General features: G+C 41.8%; 1 protein-coding gene across 1 annotated transcript; it reads left to right on the top strand.

Moving 5' to 3' along the window:
- Positions 1–57: 57 nt before the first annotated feature.
- Positions 58–21,320, top strand: tmpoa (thymopoietin a). The gene is made up of 6 exons (XM_053414835.1): positions 58–652; positions 9,839–9,956; positions 11,275–11,424; positions 13,847–13,995; positions 18,432–18,532; positions 20,213–21,320. The coding sequence occupies exons 1-6, from the start codon at positions 410–412 to the stop codon at positions 20,592–20,594; spliced, it is 1,143 nt and encodes a 380-aa protein (XP_053270810.1). The 5' UTR covers positions 58–409; the 3' UTR covers positions 20,595–21,320.
- The last annotated feature ends 1,288 nt before the right edge of the window (positions 21,321–22,608 follow it).

Below are 22,608 nucleotides of genomic sequence, written 5' to 3'. Positions count from 1 at the left end.
GTTTTCAATAGTAGCCAGCATATCTGTTCCACCAATGAGTAACCATTTTCTATCAACGGCTGGCCAATAGGAGCCGCTTTCTACAGGGAGCCACTTCCGGCCAAGTCATCCCCATGAATGTCCACATTCGTCTTTCTTCAACACAAACAGATCCACCGAGCTTCGCTTTCACTTCTGCCCCCGGTCTGCTCCGCCGTAGGAGGAAGAGACGCCCACACTGCTTTTAGTTGTTGTTCCTCATTTAGTTTGTTCTTTGAAACAGTCTGTGCAGAGATTAGTTTCTTTACGAGACGAGTCCAGCAAGAGGCGCTAGTTAGTCGTTGAGCCTCAACCTCCACTGTCGCTCCCGGTGTTAGCTAGCTAACGTCCCCACGCCGCCAGGCCTCCGTCCCTCCATCTGCGCGCCGACATGCCGGTGTACCTGGAGGACCCGTCTGTGCTCACCAAGGACAAGCTGAAGAGCGAGCTGATGGCCAACAGCGTGGAGCTGCCGAGCGGCAACCCCACCAAGGACGTTTACGTGCAACTGTACCTGAAGAACCTCACCGCCCAGAACGAGAAACATGTCGTGGACACGACTTGGGACGCATTCTCCAGCGACGAGGAGCTGCCGCCGCCTGTGGTCTACAACAGAAGTCGCTCGTCCGGCAGAGTGAGTTTCTCATTAGCGTTAAGTCCGTGTTTTTCTGTGCAGAAACTCGCACAGCACGAGGAGGCATCGTGGTTAAAGTTTGTGTCTATGGACTCAAACACGTTGAAATAGTTTTATGCAGAGCACCAGCGTTGTGTGTTTTACTACGAAAACAAACGCAGTTACTTCCGGCTGCATCTATTTATCAAGTGATTACTTTCATTTTAACCGATTACTCGTTGGTAACGGGAGCTTAAACTTTCAAAATAATAATCGGTGATTGTTTCAGAAGTTTGCACACGCTTCAAACTACAATGTTTGAATAACCTGCAACTAAAACTCCACAAATCAATACATCAACTATCCCCCTTGGTGTGAACGGTGCCGCCTGCAGTTACCACACACTCCCATCGACCCACGTTTTTTTTTCTTCTTCAGGTCCACACCCTAAAAAGTTTCTGCTGCTTCCTGTACCCAAGCTTAGGACAGAGCTGGTCACTGATCGTTTTGTCCAGAGCATAGCTTGCTAATAACTTGGGGCTTGTTCTGGCCCCTGATGGCCACTTGAGTTTCTACATTCATTGCTCTGAATTAAAGACTCATAAGTGAAACTGTGGCAGAATCTGATTTGAGCCACCAACCAGTTTCACAAGTTGGAGCCCCCCCCCTCCCCCCCAAAATAGCCTCAAACTTTACTACAGCTCTAACATGCTGTGGCATCGCTGTCATTGTTGTTGGTAACAGTTCAACAGCAGCCATATGTATGCTCTAATCAGAACAGGTTTATCTTTGAGCCTGCAGGGTAAACCGGGTGGGGTGTCCCTCCCCTGGTACTCCTTTACTCTTTGGTGTGATAATTGAATCAGTCTGTTTTGAGTGGACCAATAGAAACTCTGCTTTACCTGTTGTTACATGAACTGAAATTCCGCCCACGCTCAGATAATGTTAATAATCTGATTGGAGACTGTTGATATTGAATGAATGAATGACTTTTCTGTTTCAGAGGAGTGCTTTGAGATTGTTTTGAAGTTTCAGTGTTTGGCGCGGGGTGTCACTTTCCCAGCATTCCTCGGTTGTTTTAAAGACAGTAATCCCACTCCAGCCAATGACTGCCTGCATTCTTCGCAGCCCTCAAAAACAGGAGCAAGGATTTCCCCCTGAAGCGCGACTTCTTACCGCAGCTGACTTTCTGAACTGCAACCACAGTTGGTTCCACATAATCTTAACCAGCTAATCTGTTTCATTATATCATACTAGACCAAAGGATTTAAATAAAGTCATACAGCAGGGAGAACATTTAGTTTGCAGTTAAGATCATTTAAGTTTCTTTGTGTAACTTGATAAAACACATTTTGAAATGGTCATCACAGAAACCTTTGGTCAGTGTTTAAAATGATAGTTACTGTTCCAAATATTTCAATCTTTTCTTTATTTCAGTGATTTTAGTTGATTTATCTGTTAATTCAATGCGTAATTTGCTTTAATTAGGATAACATTTTTTATTTGGGGCAGCAGTGGCTCAGGAGGTCATCCTTTATAGGATGGTGGATCAATCCCCAGCTCCTCCAGTCGACATGCTTGAGTGTCCCTATGCAAGATTCTAAACCCCAAATTTTCCCTAATGTCTCTGGTGGCAGTATGTGAATGTGGCTTGATCTGCAGAGCGTTTGGATGAGTAGATCAAACTTGAGAAACTATATAAATACAGAGCATTTACTATTGATACCTTTTCTTCAGTGTGGTATCATTTATTTGTCATTAAGCTGTCACGATAGGCTGGATTTAATGCTGGTTAAACGCACACACTGTTTTGATAATGTGAACTATGCATCTTCACCTGTTCCTCATTGTTGAATGAGATGTCGACTCAAACAGGTGTGCAGCCGGACACGTCTGTTCTTGTTTGTGCACGTTGACTGAGTGAAGGGCGTGAGCAAAACAAAGGTGGTGAATGAGAAATGACATGTGGGGGTTGACATGTGTGTGTTTGTCTCATTCATTTACTGCTGCTTGATGTGAAGAAGCTATGTGCACCATTTGTGTGCTGTGTCCTTTTGTCACAATCTTGGCTCAGTTGTTGATTTCTGGCTCAGTTCCCACTGGTCAGGTGAAAGGTAGCCTCACTGTTTACTTTAAGCAGGAGCAGCTATTGGTCTGTGTTGAGGTGTGGATGGTGAGAGACTAACAATCTTTCATGAGTTCTCTGATGTTAATTTAATAAGGGAGAGTGTGATGTTTATTGTTGACATCACTTGGCAGCCAAGTCTCACCAGTTGATTAGGCAGGTGTGTGTGTAGTTTCATAAACGCACTGTTGAATCTTTCAGCTGTGAAGTATATGATATGACAGAGATGCCGTAAGAGGAATGCTAAGAGGTTAACATTTTTTAAAGTTGATAAGCTTTATTCATTGATATGATATAAATCAAAGTTCAGTTCAAAGAACCATCGCCAACTGTGATATAATGCATTGTATTGACTTTTTTTAGTTGCAAATGTTTGGCTGTGGTTGTTAAAGGAGTGGCGCTTCTTCTCTTTCAGTCTGTCTTTGAACTGTACTGACAGAAAACGACCATATTTGATTTAGAACTGGCAAATATTTGACCGTTGTCGTTGAAAATGTCATAAATGACTTTGATATGACTTGTTGTGAAGTAAAACTCTTAGCGTCTGCTGTGTTGAACATTCTTTGTAAAAAAAAAAAGTAGCTTTCCTCACTGTCACACTCAACCAGCCTTAAAATATTAGAAATGCGCGATGCTAATTTATACATATGTTTTACTGGCTATAACCTAAAGTAAACTAGAATGGTCCATGGGGGTACATATCTCCACTGAGGCCCAAAATGAGGCTACTTATTTAGATCTACATCAAATGTCTTTTCAAAGGAAACTACCTCCACCATTAAAATCCTTATTAGAGGACAGTTACTTTAGTCAGCCTGGATTCCAAGCAGATATAACGTGTTTCCAAAGCCACAAAGTGTTATCACAACAAGTAAAAACCCACCACCTCTCTGACCATCTGTATGCTGTGCACAAAGTTTCCTCAGGGAAGTGGTTTTGCAGGAGTTAACCAGATCCCGATGCATCTGGTCCCATGAACGGTTAAGATGGCAGACTGAACCAGGGGCGGGGAACAACTGGCCTCCGGGTGAGAAAGTTTGATCTGTTCATGAGCAGAAAAAAGCATAGAAGAACTGAGGTAAAGGTCAAATAATGGGAACGGAACACCTGTTGTGGAGCTCAGGGAAAGTGAGTGGCTGTGTGATTGTCCCTGATGTTGTCCTTCATGTCAGCTCCAAGGTCTAACCAGCCGTCAAATGTCGTATCCGAAGCAAAAATAAAGCTGTGACAAGTGCAATCAGAGAGTAAGCCTGTGTATTTTCCTACTCTATAATAACAAAATGACTCTTGATATGCTGTAAGTAAACAAAGCTTCTTCAGACATTTGAAGGCTTCAGACATGAGTAGACAAAAGGAAGTAGGGATGGGCGTTCGATTAAATTGTCTTCGTCGGGAGAGTTGATGATGAATTTTCGATTAATCATTAATATTTTCAAGTTCAAAATTTCACTATTTATAAGCTACATTAAAATGCAGTGACAAAAAAGCGCGTTTCCTCATTGAGATCTTTATTACAAGATGAACAAAATATGCCCTGACGTAATCTTAAGCAGCGGAGCCGACAGCTAGAAGCCGGTGCTACTAAACACAACTAACCCTCGTTTTTTTTCTCTCCAAAATTAAATAATAATAATTAAAAAAAACATAATGTTAACAACAACTGCAAATATATAATACTTAGGTCTGACAGGTTTTGCCAAATGTAACTCAAAACTATCAAACAAGGTACCGAGTCGAGAAAGCTTCATAAAAATAACCAGTAACTCACAACTTCAGCACCAGCCTACGGATTTGTGTTGAGAAAGATGAGCATGTTAAACTGCTCTGGGGTCAGATGCGAACGCAGCCTGGTGACCGTCAGTCCAGCCGCAGAAAAACCCGCTCTGAGGGGACTGACGTCGCCGTGATACACAGGTAGCTCCGTGCTAACTTGGCTAGCCTGGCCGCGGCTCCGGTGTTTGCGCTCCCCTCGTCCGTGTCAGACAACGCAGGCTCCTCGTCTCCCCCAGCCTCTGGGATAGCTTCGCAGTGAACCAAGTCATTTTTTAACTCAAAATGGTCCCATGCAACACTTCGCCGTGACCTCTTCATGATTACTTTGGAAATGGAACTACACGGTAACTCGCAGCCAGTCGCAGGTAACTGAGTAGGACTGTGGCGTTTTTTTCAAACACTGCCCCCCGTGGTCAAATGTGTAATTAGCGAATTTCTCGATGAAAAAATTATTTCATCGCCGAAATTCTTAATGATCAATTAATCGATCGTCGATTAATTATGCCCATCCCTAAAAGGAAGTAAACGTTTTTATTAAAGTGTTGTTGTACAGTATTATGGAACCAATTGATGTGTCCAACTACCTGCAACACAAAATGTACCTGCAACGCAAAGTCACACCACATAGAAACAAGCTCTCTCTACTCTAACTGTACTTGCATCCAGAGGCTTTACTCATTCTGATGAGATGTGCACTGTATTATGGTATCTTTGTAGACGCTGTCTCCACTCAATGAGACGTAATGAAGCTTATCTTTCATGTTTGGGGAAGTGCGAGAGCACGGCCAAGGCCAAAGTCTTCACTCCCTTGACACCATAGATATGAGACTGCGTAAGAAATACTGTCAGAAATAGAAAATATATTTACTGGTTTAGGAAGTGGCAAACCAACAGTCTAAATCATCACTAGGGGTTAAAAGTGTGACCACAGGAAATCTGACTTCAGAATATGAGGTGACATCTTGCACAGTTGTGGCCAAGCTTCAATAAATACTTCAGCATAAGACATCAGAGCACTCCTCAACACTTTCCTCACTGACAAGTTGACCATTGATCAGCAGATATTCACAACACACTGTTCATGTGTGTTTTCGACTTTTGACGACCTGCTCCTTTGAGATAAATGAATGGTAATGTGCGTATCCATGCAAACAGAAATCAGGTTGTCTAATCTGCCGTCTGTTCAAATTACCAATAAAGGTATAAATCCTTTATTAAAAAAAATGCACTCACTTCGAGCAGTTGGCCATTCTGTCTTCTTCCCCCTAGTGAGTCGTGTTCAAAGTCGCAAACACACCGGAAACTGAGAAGCTATCTTACCTTGCTGTCTTGCCAGTGTTGTATTTTGGATGACATGAAGAAAAACAATTTCTGTTGCAAGTTTTTTGACCAGTGGAAAGGGGGCATAAGTGTGTGTCCATCCATTCCTGAAGATTCGGTGGCTTCTGTTCAGTCGAGCACACAAACCCGGAGTTTTCAAACTGAAATGATATAAGCAGTGTATTCAAAATATCAGTTTAAGTATTGTGGCTGCCAGGTGTAACAATAGAAGTGACGTGTTTTACAAAGTACTAAATATGGCTGTATCCTGAGTCTTCCTTTGCAGAGATAGAAAAAAAGATAAACAAATTTGTTGCCTGAAGTCAATTGGATAGACTGTCCTCAGTTTAAACTAAAGTTGTATGGATTACAAACAAAGAGGAGTGTGTTTTTGTATGGAGTTTACCTAGTGAAGTGAACATGTGAAAGACACAACTCAGTAAGTAGCTTCAGTGCAGCTGTGGCGTTTATCTTGTTGGATTTGGCCTCTTCATTGAGGAAATGCTTTTCACAGAAGGAGGACTTTGTGCTCCAATCGCCTCTCTGTTTGTGTGTAGCAAAAAGTCAGGGGCGGTAGAAAGACGCACCGTGTGTGTAATTATTCTGTCCTTTTATCAGTGCTACTGTAGTATTGTACGGTTTTTGACGTTTATCTTGTGAAACACGATGCTCGCATGCTAGAGTGATTATAGGCTGCTGGCAGGAGTTGCCGGTGGAGTTAGAGATGGGGGTTTGCATGCTGCTTAAAAATTCATTCCTGACATTTTTGAAATAGTTAGCCTTTTTCATCTTTCTTTTCATGGATCAAGGTTCAAATACTTTGTGTCTTTCATGCCTGAAGTTTTTCTCTTTTCGATGTGGTGGTGATGAGATTTAAAATAAATGGCTGTAAAGAATGACGAATGTGTGACACCTGTACTGTAAACACTTGTGGTTAATCTAAGCAGAGTACATTATGACTAACCACACACACATTGTAGTGTGTTACTCATCCAGACAGTTAGTTGCATCACGCAGCCACAGGTCCTGGCATGTCTTTCCCTCAAACTACTACTACTACCAACCACGCTGCAGTTAGGAATTGTAAAGGAAAGTATGACTGTGTTGGTAGTGAGTTTACTCGACAGAGTGGGTGAGCTCACAGCTCAGTTATTCCTTTAAAGGCCAGGGTGTGGTCTGCAGTGGAGGGAGTACAGACTGTTTTTCCCTCCTTTTTCCCCTCCTCCTTTCCCGGTCTGTGCAGCCCAGGCTGCTATGATTATGAAACACTCTGGCTCACATCCAATCCAAGCCCTGCTCAGGGCCCACTGAGAGCCAGACAGAGCGAGATAACCTCTCTGTATGTGTGTCCCTCACGTTTGTTACACACCGTGAACCGTGGCAGCACCACGCATTCCTCACATTTCAGCCTCTGTCCCGTCTGTGTTCCCACTGACTACAGCGAACGTCTGAATTGAGCCATTGACTGTCCCTGCGTTGCTAAAGCATAATTATTTTTAAATGCACATAATAATCATTCCTGTGTAACTTTTTTTCACGTGTAGGCATAAATAATATGCATTTGAAGTTTTTTGAATTCAGCAGGGAAAACATTTTTTTGTAACTAAAGATACTGTGTCAACAGTTGATTCAACTGTACATTGTTATTCGGGAAGAACTTGTTCCGCACTTGTTCCGTACTTGTTGAACGATTCATTGAGTTCCCAGGACAAATTGTGAGAGGCTCAACATATGTGTTGCCTGATCCTCTGGGACCGAATTAAACCAGGAGATCAGTGCTAATGTCCTGCCCTAACTTAAACCCAGTGATGTACAGAATCATGTGTGTCCACTTACTGCCCTGCTGTCCATGTCCACCTTTGCTCTGGTTAAAATCAGGTGACCAGCTAGAGGCTCTGTACACAGAACACACTTTATTTCTGCGCAGTTCCTCAGTTGTTATTTGAAAATGATGTGATTGAAAACATTGCAGCATGTGTAACTTCTATACTCTTAGCACGATCCAGGAAAGCAGTTCATGCACGTAAAATTGAGTCACTCTGAGACAGAGCCTTGTTCAGCTGTGAGGAAGGAGACACAGGGCTTAATTTAAAGTTAGCTGGCTTCAAACAGTGTAATTTCCTGTGGGCTGGTGTGTGAGGGGCCGCCGGTTGTTTACTATCAAACCCCTGGAATCTCTGCTTCCAAAGCGCCGCCTTCTCTCTATCTCAATTCAGTTTACAAAACTGCTTTTCCCAGTCGCATGGGTTTGTGTGCATTTCAAATGTGCATCCACAAATCCGTCAGTAGAACCTGCACAACATGAAACAGCTGTGGTGTTTTCTGCCGCTCTGCACCAATCTTGCATGTTTAAAACGGGTTATGGTCATTTGAGATCAGTGTCATGTGTAATTTGCAGCTTATGTTAGTTTGACAAACACGGTTGTCCTTTGAGGGAGAGAATGAAATTAATGTGCTTAAGACACAAGATGGATATGCTGTGACAAAGAAAGATGTGAACTGAAAAGCAATTGAGTTTGAGTCTTTACTCTTTCCTTATTTTTGGCCCCTCCCTCCACTCCAAAAACTCCAAGCCTGCATTTTGAGCCCTGCTAGTAAGTAAGGAAGTGCACAAATTGAGTCATGGTACCGTATGTAGATATAGTGGTGTCTTAGCAGTCACTGAATAAACAACCCACACCCAGAAACACAGATGTCTATCGGCTGATATTTTACTGTCCAGTGTTAATTTCGTTGACGAAAACGATGACGAAAAATATTCGTTAACGATCTTTTTTCCATGACGAAGACGTAACGAAAACGATTCTTTGAAAATAAAAATTATGACTAAATCTGTTTTAACTTTCGTTGACAAGATGAGACGAAAATGTTGGTGGTTGACCAAGTCACAATAATTTATTTAAACATCGTATCAGGCCGTCATGAAGTATCAGGAGCGTGTGTGTGTGTGTGTGTGTGTGTGCGTGTGTGTGTGTGTGTGCGCCCCAGATAGCGCACCGGTCCCGAGGCTCCCCCCCCGCCCGCTCACTCGCTCAGAGACACAAGATCCGAGCTCGTCCATGTGAAGCTGCTTCTTAACAGTGGAAACAGTGAAAACACAGAGTTTCTCTGGTCTCAGCTGATCAGAGATCAGCGCAGCAGCTTCTTGATCAGAGCAGAAGCTGCAGGTGGTTTGTACCGAGCTTCAGTTTCTGTGTCCGCCTCCAGTCTAACCTGCTCTCACTTTTTGTTTTCACATTTAAAACTAAATTAGGCTGCAGCTATATGTTTTTATTTATTTCAAAATAGGGTACTTCTTATTCAAATAGCCCTACAAAGTTCTGTGTTTAATTTATTTCAAAGTACACTTGCCTGTGTATTTTCTTCTCTTCATAAGTGTTCTGTGTTTTCCTTTGTTGTAACGGGTACAAATAGCAATAAAATGTCAAGAGTTTTCTTTATTGTCGTTCTATAATTTCTTAAATGCAACAAACTATAGTTTAGTATAGTATAACTTTATATAAAGCTTTATTAGCTTTGTAATCAAATATGTTTTGCGGCTCCAGACAAATTTTATTTGGGGGAAGAGGGGGCAAAATTACTCTTTTGAAAGTAAAGGTTGCCGACCCCTGCTATAGACCTTTGCTGGTAGGGATATCTAATGGACAACCTAAGTACTGCAAGCTAGACTATTTTGCAGTTTTAGACACAACACAGGGTCCCTGGGCCTGAGAAGGGAAGAAAAGGAGTTTAATATGGCTATTAAATGTGACTAAAACTAGACTAAAACTAAGAAGGATAAAAATGACTAAATGTGACTAAAACTAATATGCATTTTCGTCAAAAGACTAAGACTAAATCAAAAATAGCTGCCAAAATTAACACTGTTACTGTCACTATTTGCTTTTTACATCGCCCAAGGGCAAAAAGAAATCTATGGCAGTTCCCAACCTGACTCTGAGTTTTGTTCATCATATATCTGACCGTGCTGCTCTGTTGTCCTCCCACAGAAAGCCACCAGGAAAACTGACAAGGTGCAGCCAGATGAGCTTGATGTGACCGTGCTGACCGACGACGGCCTGAGAGACTCGCTGATCGAGCAGGGAGTGGTTGTGGGGCCAATTGTGGGTGAGTGCGCACGTTAGCAGAAATGGCAGCAGGGGCACATGACGGTGAATGCTGAGATGACCTCTGCCCCTGTGAAAAAACACACACACACAGGGATGTGGTGTGCTGGTCTCACACACTCCACACAGGTGATGGTATTCACAAGTGGCTTTGACATGTAGGCTAACACCATGCCACGTTTGACCTGAGGCGAATCCCCTAGAATGTGTTGCTCCGTTAGTTTAAAGTGTAACCTACTTTTCGAGTGACTCGTTTCTCGGGCTGCTTTCAGACATGTACTGGAGTCCGCAGTTACCCTGTATATTCTCCAGAGGAGGTGCATGTGTGACCACAAATGTTCCAGCGAGACACTCCACAGTTTCTACAGACTGCCTGACCCCCTTTTATACAGTCTTTAGAAATCAAGGGGATGTCGATGTGTGAACACAGCACGGGATCCCCACTGGATTTACAGCGGGCGAATGGTGATAAGAGCAAATTTCGGGGCTGTTAACAACATCACGTGATCAACGCAGCAGAGTTAATGCGTCAGTTCCTGCGTCTGCTTGCTGCACCAGGCTGATCCACCTCTCACATATTGAGGAGGATTTGTAGCTGTTGTGAAAGTGTCTGTGCAGAAAACCTCCTGAAAGACAGACACTGGGTAAACTCTGTAGACCATGTCGGAAATGAGCTCCACTGGAAATTCAAAAAATGCCTTTAATGCAGTGCTGGGAGGCGGAGTAAAGACGGTTACTGGAACCACAGAAAAACACACAATCGGCTCTAAGCATCCTGGACCAACCCACAGATTTAACAAAATGTTAATAATATAAAGTAACCATTAGTTAGCTGATTATTGTGGGTGTGGTCATAAATTTAATCCGAACTGTCGCTCAGAAATGAATTTTGAATTGCTTTGCTCCTCATCTTTACATTTACAACAATTATGAGTAAAATGGGAATCATCTAATAGGAATTAATGTAGAATGTAGCCGAATTGTCAATTAAAATCTATAACATACAGAATCCCAATGTTAGGTGGACTTGTATTGTCCAGTTGCAGTGGAAGTTCTTTATAAAAATGTTGATTTAAACATAGATGTGAACCTCAACATTTCTGTAAGAATTTGAGAAATGCCAATGAATTGGCCTGAATTACAACTCTGACCATCTAAGCTTAATCAGAAACATTCGTAATGAACTTCCTCGTCCGGAGGAGGCTGGCCTCACCAACATTACTGTTCCTGAGTCTTTATCAGAGTCTTTACAGATTCGTCATTGCATTAAACACAAGAGTGCAGTGTGTAATTTACTTATATGAACTGTTCTCCCCCAGCATCCACCCGTAAACTGTACGAGAAGAAACTGCAGAAGCTCCTGGACGATGGCCCCGCACAGCCACCACTGCCTGAGCTGGTCCTCGCCGAGATACAAGTTAACCACAATGGCCACTCTGAAGCCGACCTCTACAGTGACAAGGAGGATGGTAAGAACTAGGGACGGTACTTCCAGAAAAAACACAATTCATAGTGATTACAGTTAACACTCACTCTTTAACATTCCTGTTGTCGGAAATCTGTATTATCCTGACTGTATAGGGGATTAGCTTATGTTGTCGGGCAATGACACCTGCATCTACTGTACACTCTGAGAGGTTGTCCTGGCTTTCAATGGTTTTGTTTGATTTCAGTCCACCATGAAGACCAACTTGTAGACACTGAAAGTACCAATTGTCTACATTTTGAAGATATACTGCTTTGGGTATGAGGGTAATGCACTTTGTGATAGTGAAAGTTTTATGCATGAAAGGGCTTCTTATTTTCCAAAATTGAAGGGATGGAGCAGGGTTTTTCCTACATAGACAGGGTATCCGCGGGGTCTTGAAAAGTATTAAAAGTTGATATATAAATTTAGGGAAAATCAAGACCCTTAAAAAGTATTAAAAAGTCTTGAATCTTTTTCAAATTCAAGACTCTTTAGAGGCCTCAGCCGAAAAATGACACGAGAGATGGTTATTGAATCAGGACAACACCCCCTTCCGTTAGAACCCCCCCCTTCAAAACAAGAGTCCCAACCTACACACTGCTTATAACAGGAACTACACAGGCAACCTCTGTCTCAGCGCGAGACCGCAGTGCGAGTAGCGTTGTCGTTGAATCTTCCATGTAGAGGACGGCTAGCTGCAAATAGTGCGCTATTAATTATTTATATGGCTGCAAAGGAACAGGCAATGGGGAAATGTGAATTAGCTGAGTCGTGGTTGGAACACGAGCAGCTGAAGCCCGTCGCTGGAAATGATCGGGAGGCTTAGGGTTAGGGTTCTGTTCGGTCTGTAGAATGAAGATGACCGGTGCCTTCAATGGGGATCAATGCGCTCCGGTCACAGATGCAAGGCGCTAGCCACAAATCTGCTGCGGCACGCAGACAGCGGTTGTCCATCGAGCATTGGGCAGCACCTTCCTCGGCTCACGTTGTTACACGACCTACGACAGCTGAAGCTAGTAACTAGCTGCTAGCTTTGCTAACGTTGACTCAGTTGTCGCCGCTTCAACTTGTCCAGACGTCAGAGTGACGCTGGGCGTCACTGTGTTGTGGTGTCTCAACACAACAGTAACACACCTCGCACTGAGCTGGTGCAAACTTAAAGTTGTTGGAAACCAAAGCAACTGAATTGAGGCACATGCCATGAATCATATTTGTAAGGAGTGAGCACTCCCACAGCTCAGTTAGTTTTGTCCATGTTCAAATTTTGCACGCGTACATTTTTGAGTTCTATTATTATATCGTAACACTTGGAGAATGAAGCAGATGGTAATTTCCTTCAGGTGAGGTGTGTGTCAGTTAAACACTTTGTTGCACTAAAGACATGCCACATGGTGGCTCTTTTTGAGAAAGCTGTAGCATTATATCTGTGACAATGTTGATCTGATGTGTTATCTATGCTGCAAAATAGTTTAATTGTTTAAAGCCTGTTGCAGAGTTGACTGGACCATTTACTGCGCAGTGTTTCTCACACCACAAGTAGATTCTGACTGCCATATTAATTGCAATCTAGCCTCTTAATTTGTCTCTCAAAGTGGACCAGATTGATGCATCTTTACTTTAAAATGTACTATATCTTCTTCCAAGAGGGTCCAGGGTCCATCCACCATGATCTCTACAAACCTTGTGGGAAACACTGTTGTGTGCATGCATGCATGTGTGTGTGTGTGTGTGTGTGAGTGAGTGAGCATGTTATTGTTATAAATAAATTGTGCCTTTTGGCTTAGTAACTCAATTTATGCTTTTGAGCTTTATTCCCTCCCGGCCTATCTGGATTCGGTTGTATTGATACAGTGCTCCATAGAAGTTCTGGCAAACTTCATTTAATTTGCAATCTCAAACTCAATAGTGTCGTTGATGTAACCGGTTACGGCTCCTTGTGGTGCTGGGGTCTTGAAAAATATTAGAAGGGTCTTGAAAAAGGTCTTGAAAAGTATTGAATTTAATCTCAGGATTGCTGCATATACCCTGATAGAGAATTATAATGTAGCTGCCTCTTGTGAGTCAGAACGCAAGAGAGAAAGCGAGCAAAGTCAGGATGAGTTGAATTAATGAATCAAAGCGTGCAACTATGAAGAAAGATTTTACTTATCTCAGTACCACTCCTGCCTAATTACGGCCAGGAAAAACCCTGTAGAGTGATTTAAAACTGTTTACATCACAAACTAATTTATCAAAAGTCAAGCCGTGTCTAGCATCATGCAAATATGGAGGTCCATAAAATGATAATTTCATAAAAATGGGCTGACAATACAGTAACTGTAGAGTGTCTGCAGTACATAATTTACACTCCATCTCTAAAACACGCACATCTCACCTGTGTGGTCCGTTTAATGATGGTGTATGACGAAAATGTGTTTTTTCAGAGGGGACCGCTGAACCAGAACCTGAACCTGAGCCACAACCAGAACCAGTGGCAGAGCCTGAACCAGCTCCACCAGTGGTCGAGAGACCGGTGAGGAGCAGAGGGAAGTTGCCCGTCACTACCCGCACCCGTAGCAGCCAGCACCAAACGGTAAGAAACGACATGGCAGTGAGTCAACTTCATTCTTCATATTTTATCGTGCTTTAGCCACAGTGAAAAGTCCGCTCATCAGTTCACTCACCCTCTACAGTTGCTTGAGAACACTGCTTTCTGCTGATATTTTTAGGGATATGAGTTTGTTTTGATTATTGCTAATAATCTGCTTTTAAGATTTCATTTTTCTGCTGTAGGTGCAGTTCCTGAGCTGCTGAAATATCTTTATACAGATCTGAATGAGTTACTGAGGAGCATTCCTGGTTTAATGACGGGCTTGCTGTAATCTGTCAATTCTGAGATGCCGGGAATTTCACACCTTTTAATAGTTTCTTGTTCATCTTTTAGTTGACTGCTCTAGGATATGGCAGTTACTATCAGTTGATATCCACAGTCTTTGAAAGCCGGGGGAGGTGCATAAAAACAGCTGTTTATGGTTTGCAGCTCTCTCATTCGCTCTCTCACTCTTATATTCAATAGCATTCTTATAGCAAACACACTTGACTAGTTCAGATATGCTTGCAACGTGGTCAGTCAGGTTTTAAATATTGGCTGATGAGTTCTGTTTGATCAAACTCTAAATTAACCACATTTGGGAATTTTAGCTTTATATTTTCAAGCAAGAGACTAATTTTGGAAAGAAACTGAACAAAAACTTTTTCCAGTTTTTCCACTGTCGCCAACCCCAGATTTTTGTGAGCAGAGCGACGGCAGGTGGGATAGACAGAAGCTGGGTTTGATTATCCAGTTTCCTCTCAAACCGACAGAGGAAGCCTTTTTTTCTTTTTATTTGAGCGGAGTCACACCCTGACTCGAGGACACATGATGTGGATTAGCTGCTGCCATGCACATGCTGGATGCTTTGGACTTTCCCTCCAGCTCTTCTGGCTGTTCTTTAACCCCAACTGTTCCTTTTGTTTTTCCTGTGATATTTGGTGTCTGTCTTTCAATACAGGTGCTATTGTGATCACCAAAATCTGGATATGGGATGCCTGAGAAATTTGCCCTTTACTTATTTTCCTTTGTTTTACCATTAGTGGTCTTACATTTTTTTTAAATTATTATCAAATAATGCATATGGCCTCTAGAAGTCTGAGACTTGATTTTCAGCATGTGATGGGTGTAATCCAACAGTGTCAGTTTGTGAGTGTGAGCAGCTCCACCTGCTGTTCACATGGTGAATGTTCACCTGTTGAGCTGAGGCCTCAAGTAACGAGAGCACATGACAACTGGTCGGCTGCCAACAATAATCTGACATGGGCTGTGGAGGAGGAGCTGTGTGTGTGTGTGTGTTTTAATGTTGTGGCTCTGGTTGGGCCACTAATGGACATGCAGAGTTGTCCCTAAGGCTACGTTCAGATTAATATATCTTCCAGTTAAAACAAAACTATCTTTCCAGACAAGGATTTTGAATCCATAACAAAAATATTCTCTTTCCCTAGGAGCACACTTGAAAATTCATATCACATCAGTATGATTGTCGTATTTGCAGTTGGTTGCTTAGTTGGAGAAATAACTTTAAACAAGCAACAGCAATTGTAAGAAGTAAGGGAATTTATTTTCCAGTATTTCCAAGTGTCTCAGTTTCGGGCCTCAAAAACTCCTGATGATGTGTTTATCAGGTATGAACCCGGCAGCATTGTTGTAAACTATAAATCTATGTTGTAAGAAAGACGTTGACCCTCCAACCAAAAATGATTTCAATATATACATTTATCATTTGAAACAAATCGTAAAACACAAACAAATGTGCACAAAGTCATTGTTTCTGAATATTGTATAAAGCCAATGTAACAGTTCTGACCCTTGCTATCTGCTAACTATCTCCTAAATGTGATATCAACTTTCATACCGTCCTACTGAGACAAATGGCAAGTTTTGGCCCAACTTTGAATCGGTTTCAAACTAACTAAAATATTATTACTCTTGTGGGTTTTTTTAATCAAACAATCCCTCTCAACGACAAGATGATAACAGTCGGACTTGGATATGTCAAGCTCATCTTTGGTTATTCATCTTTGCACCTCTTCTGTCTGACTTGTCAGCTTTTACTCCTGGTCCTTTGTGTCCCAGCAGATAGTGCCTGAGGATCTCAGGCCTGTTCGGAGAGAACCTGTCTATTTAGAGTATAACAGGAAAGTTCGCGACAACCCTGAGAGTCCTGCCCAGGCTGAACCTCCCTCGGCCTCGTCCATGCGTGTAAAGGTAGCTCTGGGCTGTGGCAGGCTGTTTGTACTCACTGATATCTGCATGGTCTCACTGGTCTGTATCTACTCATCTGTTCAGAAGATGAGGGCTTCCCCCTTCAGGGATACACTGACACTTGTCTTCTTGTCTCAAACTGCATCCAGTGGTGGGCAGGTGTAGGTCAAATCTGTGCATTATCAACAGGGCTGATGATGACGAATGGGTCACATTTCATTTTCTTCTTAGTCACGGTGCCATTTATTGAAAATGTTTGTGTTGTTACACTCTGTCCCATAATGTGGCCATCACACTGAAGTTCATTAAAGCTGTGGTTACCCAAAACCCAGTTCAGGACTGCAGAGCTCAAGTGAACCATCGCCTCCATCAAGGCCACCCCTGCTCATTTCTGCTTGGATTTCCTGAAGTCCTTAGAATTCGATTTGGCTCATAGACTGTATATAAATATAGATTACATATTTCCACTTCTCCCTGTTGGGTAAAAATATTCTGGATAGAGGTGCTGCCATCTAAAGCGCTTTTGACATCATTTGGAGCCAGAGTCTGCTCCTTATTGATCATAGTGGTATATAGGTTGCCAACAATACTCTTGTTAGCCAGTCATGATTTTTCCACCAATTTTTATATCAAATAAATATTTTCAACCACACTTACCAGAGAAATGAACAATTGGACATGCATCTGTGTGAAGGACTATCCTAAAATGATAGAAGTATACTTTGAGAACAATGCATGTTACATGTATTTTGACTTCTTCGTTTAATCCATGTATTAACAGTTAACATACAGGTGGGGTTTATGATCTATACTACAGTTAGTATAGATAATATGGCTTACATTTTAGGAGCTGTCATGTTAAAAGCAAAGTCAAAAGCTAATTAAAATATGGATAAGCAGTCAACAAATGGCTGTACTTGAACATTTTCCACTAAAAGTTTTGAAATGTGTTTCCGCCTCCTAATAACTCCTTATGAGTCAGCACCTTCAGGAGAGATGGTAATTTTCAGGTCACAGCTACAGACAAAGTATGAGCTGTTACAGAACCAATTAAGATAATATAATAATAATATAGTAATTAAGATTTAAGTATCATGTGAGACGAACAATTGAAAATAGTTGGTAATTTCAACAGGGTATGAGATTTAAGTCGGAATCCTGGTTATTCTTGAGCTGTGTTAGTCCATCAGGACCCAGGGCCAATTACTGAACCAGCATTAGGACATTGGTATCACGTGTCTAGGTTACATCCAGTAACATTTATATGACACTATTTATGTGTATTGTATTCTACCTTTTGTCTTTAATTCTTAGTATTTCCGAACATGTATATCTAATTATCTCATCTGTTGTGTTGAAATCGAAGAGTCGGCCTGAAGAACGCAGTCGACGACCAGCTGCCAACCCTTCGTCTCCTCTGGTTCACCTCACCTCAGTCAACAAAGGGAACTTTAGCCCAATGTGTTACATCTCCCCCATTAAGAGTCAGGAGTCCCCCTGGACTGTGTCGGACCAGACTGGATTTAAAATCAGCGGTGTGTCTGCAGCAGGGGTACAGCTCTACTCATACATTTGTGGCTGCTTTTCTCTTTTTTTCTATCCCTCTGAATACTGCTCTGTTGAAACACGAGGCGCAAAACCTCCCCCATTCTATAGTTCATAATGTATAGTTCCTTTGATGAATTGGCCAATTGTTTGTCTGTGTGAGTGCAGCTGTTGGGGTACTCCTGCGGGGACAGTTGTGTAACAGCTGAAGAGTTGGTTGGTTTGGTTGGTCCTTGACACAGTCACTCACGTTGTTTGTGATCAGGAGTGTGGCCCTCCAGACATCCAGCTGCATAAAAGGAGGCAGCAGAAAATCCCCAGCTTCCCGTCCACTTGCAGCACTGTGAGGACACACAACTACAAATCCACACTGTCAGACGATGTGTTAGTGAGACAGGTAGATTGTTGCATGAGAGAGACCCTGCTCTGTTTCACGTGGTTCAGTATTAAACATGGTGGTTTGCCTGGCCCTTTTGTGTGAAGGGATCACATGGTGAGAATTGTGTATCATCAGACAAGGGGTTGTTGGTCCAGACATGCACCTGCAGGTGACTGTAGTTTAGTAACGGGGTTATTTTCCTTTTTCAAATGAATCCATTAAAAGTTGTTTACAACCAGAAGAGAGATGCCGTCATGAATCAGTGCCTCTTGCACTTTAATTAACGCTCATACTTTTTTTTGTGTAGGTTGAGAAAATCACAGCCAGCGACCAAAACCACAAAGTGGAGGAAAAGGTTGTTCTGAAGGAGCTGTTCCCCAGTGACTTCAACAGTCCAACCGGAATCAAGTAAGTAACTGATTCTTATTTATTTTTTACGTCAGTCATCAGCCACATCAATAAAGTACTTATTTAGTAAAGTTAAGTAAACTGCTGTAATATAACATTTACATAATGTTTTAATTAACTGAATCAACACTGTTACTTTTACTCTGAAGCAAATAGCTCGTCTCTGGCAGGAAGTATTCACTGTGAACTAACAGCTACCATGTTCACTAGCAGACGCCAGCCGTCTAATAGGCCGAGCTACTGGGCTCCCCCTTAGCTGCTAGTTGTTATTTATTTTTCCATTACACCCAAAAAAAAATTATAATTTAATTGAAGAAACATGAGCTGAAGTCCACATAATAGTAAAGAGTGCAAAAATTTTGCTCAGTTTGAATAACTATAAACATAACTCGGGTTGTAACTATCCCATACAATACTACACACCTATTTTTACCCAATCAATGCTTATCACATAATATCATGAGGTCAGTCATGCTCAGCAGGACCTGGTCCTTATCTCTGGGGCTAGAAAGTATATAATAACCGTATTTGTATAGCATTTATCTAAACAAGGTTACAAAGAGGTATACGTATAGTGCTGATGGTGTAGTACAACTGAACCAAAACTGTCCATTTACTTACCAGTCCATCAAGTTTAAAACTCTGTTTGGTGGTGGTAAGTCTGTGTGAACAAGTGCAATACACACAGTTGGAGCTTCTTTCTTACAAGGTCCAGTTTTCTTACAGGTATGAACAGAATTTACGAGTGGTCCAGACCAGTTGTAGGAGTCACAATAAATGGATCTGTTGTACAAAGATATTTTTCAAATCATGTTTTCATTAGTTTGAAGCAATTACGAATGTATAAAATAAATAATACCTCATCACTATAATTCGACTTGATTAATAAATTAAATGTAGTATTGTACCTGCTAAATGTTGCAATGGCACTTGTGGGGCACATCTGCTTTGTGTTGTAAAACAATGTAGTATGCATGTTTTGGCGCAAAACATGCAGAGATGGCCAGCTCGATTCAATTGTGGCAATGTAAATTATTTTGTGATATTTTACCTGAAATTCACTATTTTCTCCAGATGACTGATGTTGTGCTTAAACTCTCTGCCTCATGACACCTCTAGTCTATCCACAGAAGACAGGATACAGCTAGCATCATAAATGCACTCATACCATGGCAGAGTGCATTTAATGTAATCAGAATCAGAATCCTTTTTATTGCCATGTATATTTGCACATACAGAAAATTGCCTTGGTGTGGTTGGTGCACTGTACATACAACAATATAAAAACAATCAGGTGGACGTCCTACATGCCAGAGATGGCTTGTCAAATTATTTTAACCTGCTGCATATTGTATCATAATGCAATGCATCCATTGCCTAATTCAGCAGAACACATGCCAGAACAAACTATTAATGCATGTATTTTATTCCATCCATATCAATGACTTTTCTGACATATGGGCCAGGAATATTAGCCTTAAGTTATATTTTGGACACTGAACATGCTCATTTACTATCCCCGTGAACACTGACATACGCACATGGCATTCATCACGTATGGATGTTCGTACAAACCCAGGTTAAGAACAAACGATGGAGTCTTTTAGGGTTAAAATGTTATTGCATGAGGTCTTATACGATGACTCTAAAATCTAAATCCTCTCAAATTGATTCTTGCAGCGCCACCTGTCGGCGACCCATCCGTGGAGCTGCCGGTCGCCCAGTGAAGCCAAGTGACCTGTGGAATGACGAAAATGGCCTCTACTCTCCTAAAATCACCAAGACCACAAGCTCATCCTCCTACACAGAGAGCCGCAGTGTCAACAGAGTCACCAGCCTGCCCCCCTCCACCACCTCCCCCTCTTCTGCCAGGCTTCTGTCTGCAGCTCCCCATGCCGGTCAGACCAAAGCAGTGCGCTCTGGCATGTCCCTGTGGATTAAGCTGTTCCTGCTGGCCGTCGTGGCTGCTTTCCTGTTCTTGGTTTACCAGGCCATGGAGACCAACAGGATCGCCCCTTTTTTAGCCTCTGACAAAGAAGTGGCCAGTAGCGGCACAGAATAGAGAGCACATTGTCCGATGGGAAAGAGAGGCCCGTCTGCTCCGGTGTTTTTTCCTCTTTTTTTCTTTAAAAAAAAAAAAGTGTGAATCTGCATTGTAGCCATTTTGTTCCCAGGTGCAGTGAAATTACCTCTGACATCATCCCTGTGTCGTAGTTTCTTTCTTTGTTTTCCTTCATGAGAAGGGACGACAGTTTCAGAGACGTTTCCAAGGATCTCCATGACATGTGAAAAGACAGTAAAGCATCTGCAGTTGTTATTTTTGGTCCAACCCTGTGACCCCTCGACCTCACTGTCCTTAAGGTTACAACAAAGCCAGCCGCCAGTCACCTTTGAGGGACACAAACACAGTAGGCATCACAAAGATACATGGACTCACTTTTTATTGCCTTGTTTTATTTCAGACTTGCAGTGCGCGTGTGTGTGTGAGAGTGTGTACTGAATGTGTGAGATACTTTTTTCACTCCTTGCCTGGGCTTTTGTCTCCTTTAGTCATCAAAAGCCTTGAAGATGGAATCTGAACTTGTAATGTTTTGTACTTGACATCTTTGATAATGAGACAGGGAGGCTTGTTATTGTAACCCAAATACTTCTAAATCTTCTCAAACATTACGCCAATATTTTCTTAATGTTCTCTTATAATAAAATTGAATGTCCCAGTGTATTCTACTTAATTATGTATTCACTGTCACAAATATTAAACATCTACTCAATAAACTATTTAGTGGTTTGTTTGCCTGAAAGAGCTTGTTATTCGTGAGCAAGCGGTTCTTGCAGTGGACTATTTGTACGACCTTCAATTGGGAAAGTAGTTACGCTTTGTCTGTTAATATATTGAAAAAGAACCTTTGTCATGTCTGTATTCATATTGAGCCATGCTCATAGGTTACTACCTCCACCAAAGATTTGTTTTCACCCCTGTTTGTTGGTAGTTTTTACAATATAGGAATAGATGGTGAATATCCCCTGTAAAGATCAAGGTCTTGTTAAAGTTACTAAGTAAGACTACACAAATCAAAACTCAGAATTAGCAGCACTGTGGAGAGAAAAAACTCCCTCCTTAACATGAAGAAAGCCATAACAGAACCAGACTAGATGTGGGCGGCCATCTGTCTCGACCGGTTGGATGAAGGAAAAATCGGTGGAAAAGAGAGATGGGGGCGAGAGGGAGAGACCAGGAACGCGTGCACCATCAGGTTTCACTTCTGACGAGTTATAATGAAAGCAAGAGGGTTAAGATGTTATTAATGATGGCAGCAGCAATTCATATAATAATTTTAAAAAAAGTATTGTTGATAAAAATAGTTGTTATACTGCAGCTCTGGACTCAGAGATACCTGCAAAGAGAGACTATGGGAGGAAAAAGACAGTGAGATTTAGTTAAAAAACTGAATGTTAGGGCGGAGAGGGTTCAGTGGATGATGGGAGTTCCCCCAGCAGTGTAGAGCTATAGCTGCATAACTAAGGGATGGTATAGGACTCACCTGATCCAGCCCTAACTATAGGCTTTAGCAAAAGGGAACATCAAGTTTAACCTTAAAGGTCGCAAGGAAGTAGTATGGGTCGGAGGAATCCTGTGACATTGCGAGATAACTCTGTTCACCTCCTGTTGCCTCAGCAGAGCAGCCAACTTGGTTAAAGACCCACCCCTACATAAACATGAAATGTTCTACACAAATAGTTTCTACCCTATTGCCTTACATGTACGGATCACTGCCAAATACAGACGCTGACTTGAGCTCACTCTCCACCTCACTACTTGCACTGACACAAAGCTGCTAGGTAAACAGTTTATATATGCAATTTTAATGTTTTTTAACAGTGCAATAGCTTCTAACTTATTATTACTTATACTCCTAAGTTATAAAAATAATAAATGTAGAACTTTTTATGAAACTGGAAATAAATGCAGTGCAATAACATGTTTGAACAACTGAATGCAATACGGTAGATAAAATAAATAACAAAGGCCTGGTTGAAAGATATATATTAAAAAGTTATTCTACTGTCTGATCGAC

Source organism: Pleuronectes platessa, chromosome 22 (assembly GCF_947347685.1).
Source record: "Pleuronectes platessa chromosome 22, fPlePla1.1, whole genome shotgun sequence".
Lineage (NCBI taxonomy): Eukaryota > Metazoa > Chordata > Actinopteri > Pleuronectiformes > Pleuronectidae > Pleuronectes > Pleuronectes platessa.
Note: the sequence above shows the minus strand (reverse complement) of the source record. Positions and strands in the feature narration are given on the sequence as shown.

Coding starts and splice junctions, on each gene's coding strand:
- tmpoa (XM_053414835.1), top strand. CDS start 410: ATGCCGGTGTACCTGGAGGACCCGTCTGTGCTCACCAAGGACAAGCTG. Junction 653..9,838: donor GAAGTCGCTCGTCCGGCAGA/GTGAGTTTCTCA, acceptor GTCCTCCCACAG/AAAGCCACCAGGAAAACTGA. Junction 9,957..11,274: donor GGTTGTGGGGCCAATTGTGG/GTGAGTGCGCAC, acceptor GTTCTCCCCCAG/CATCCACCCGTAAACTGTAC.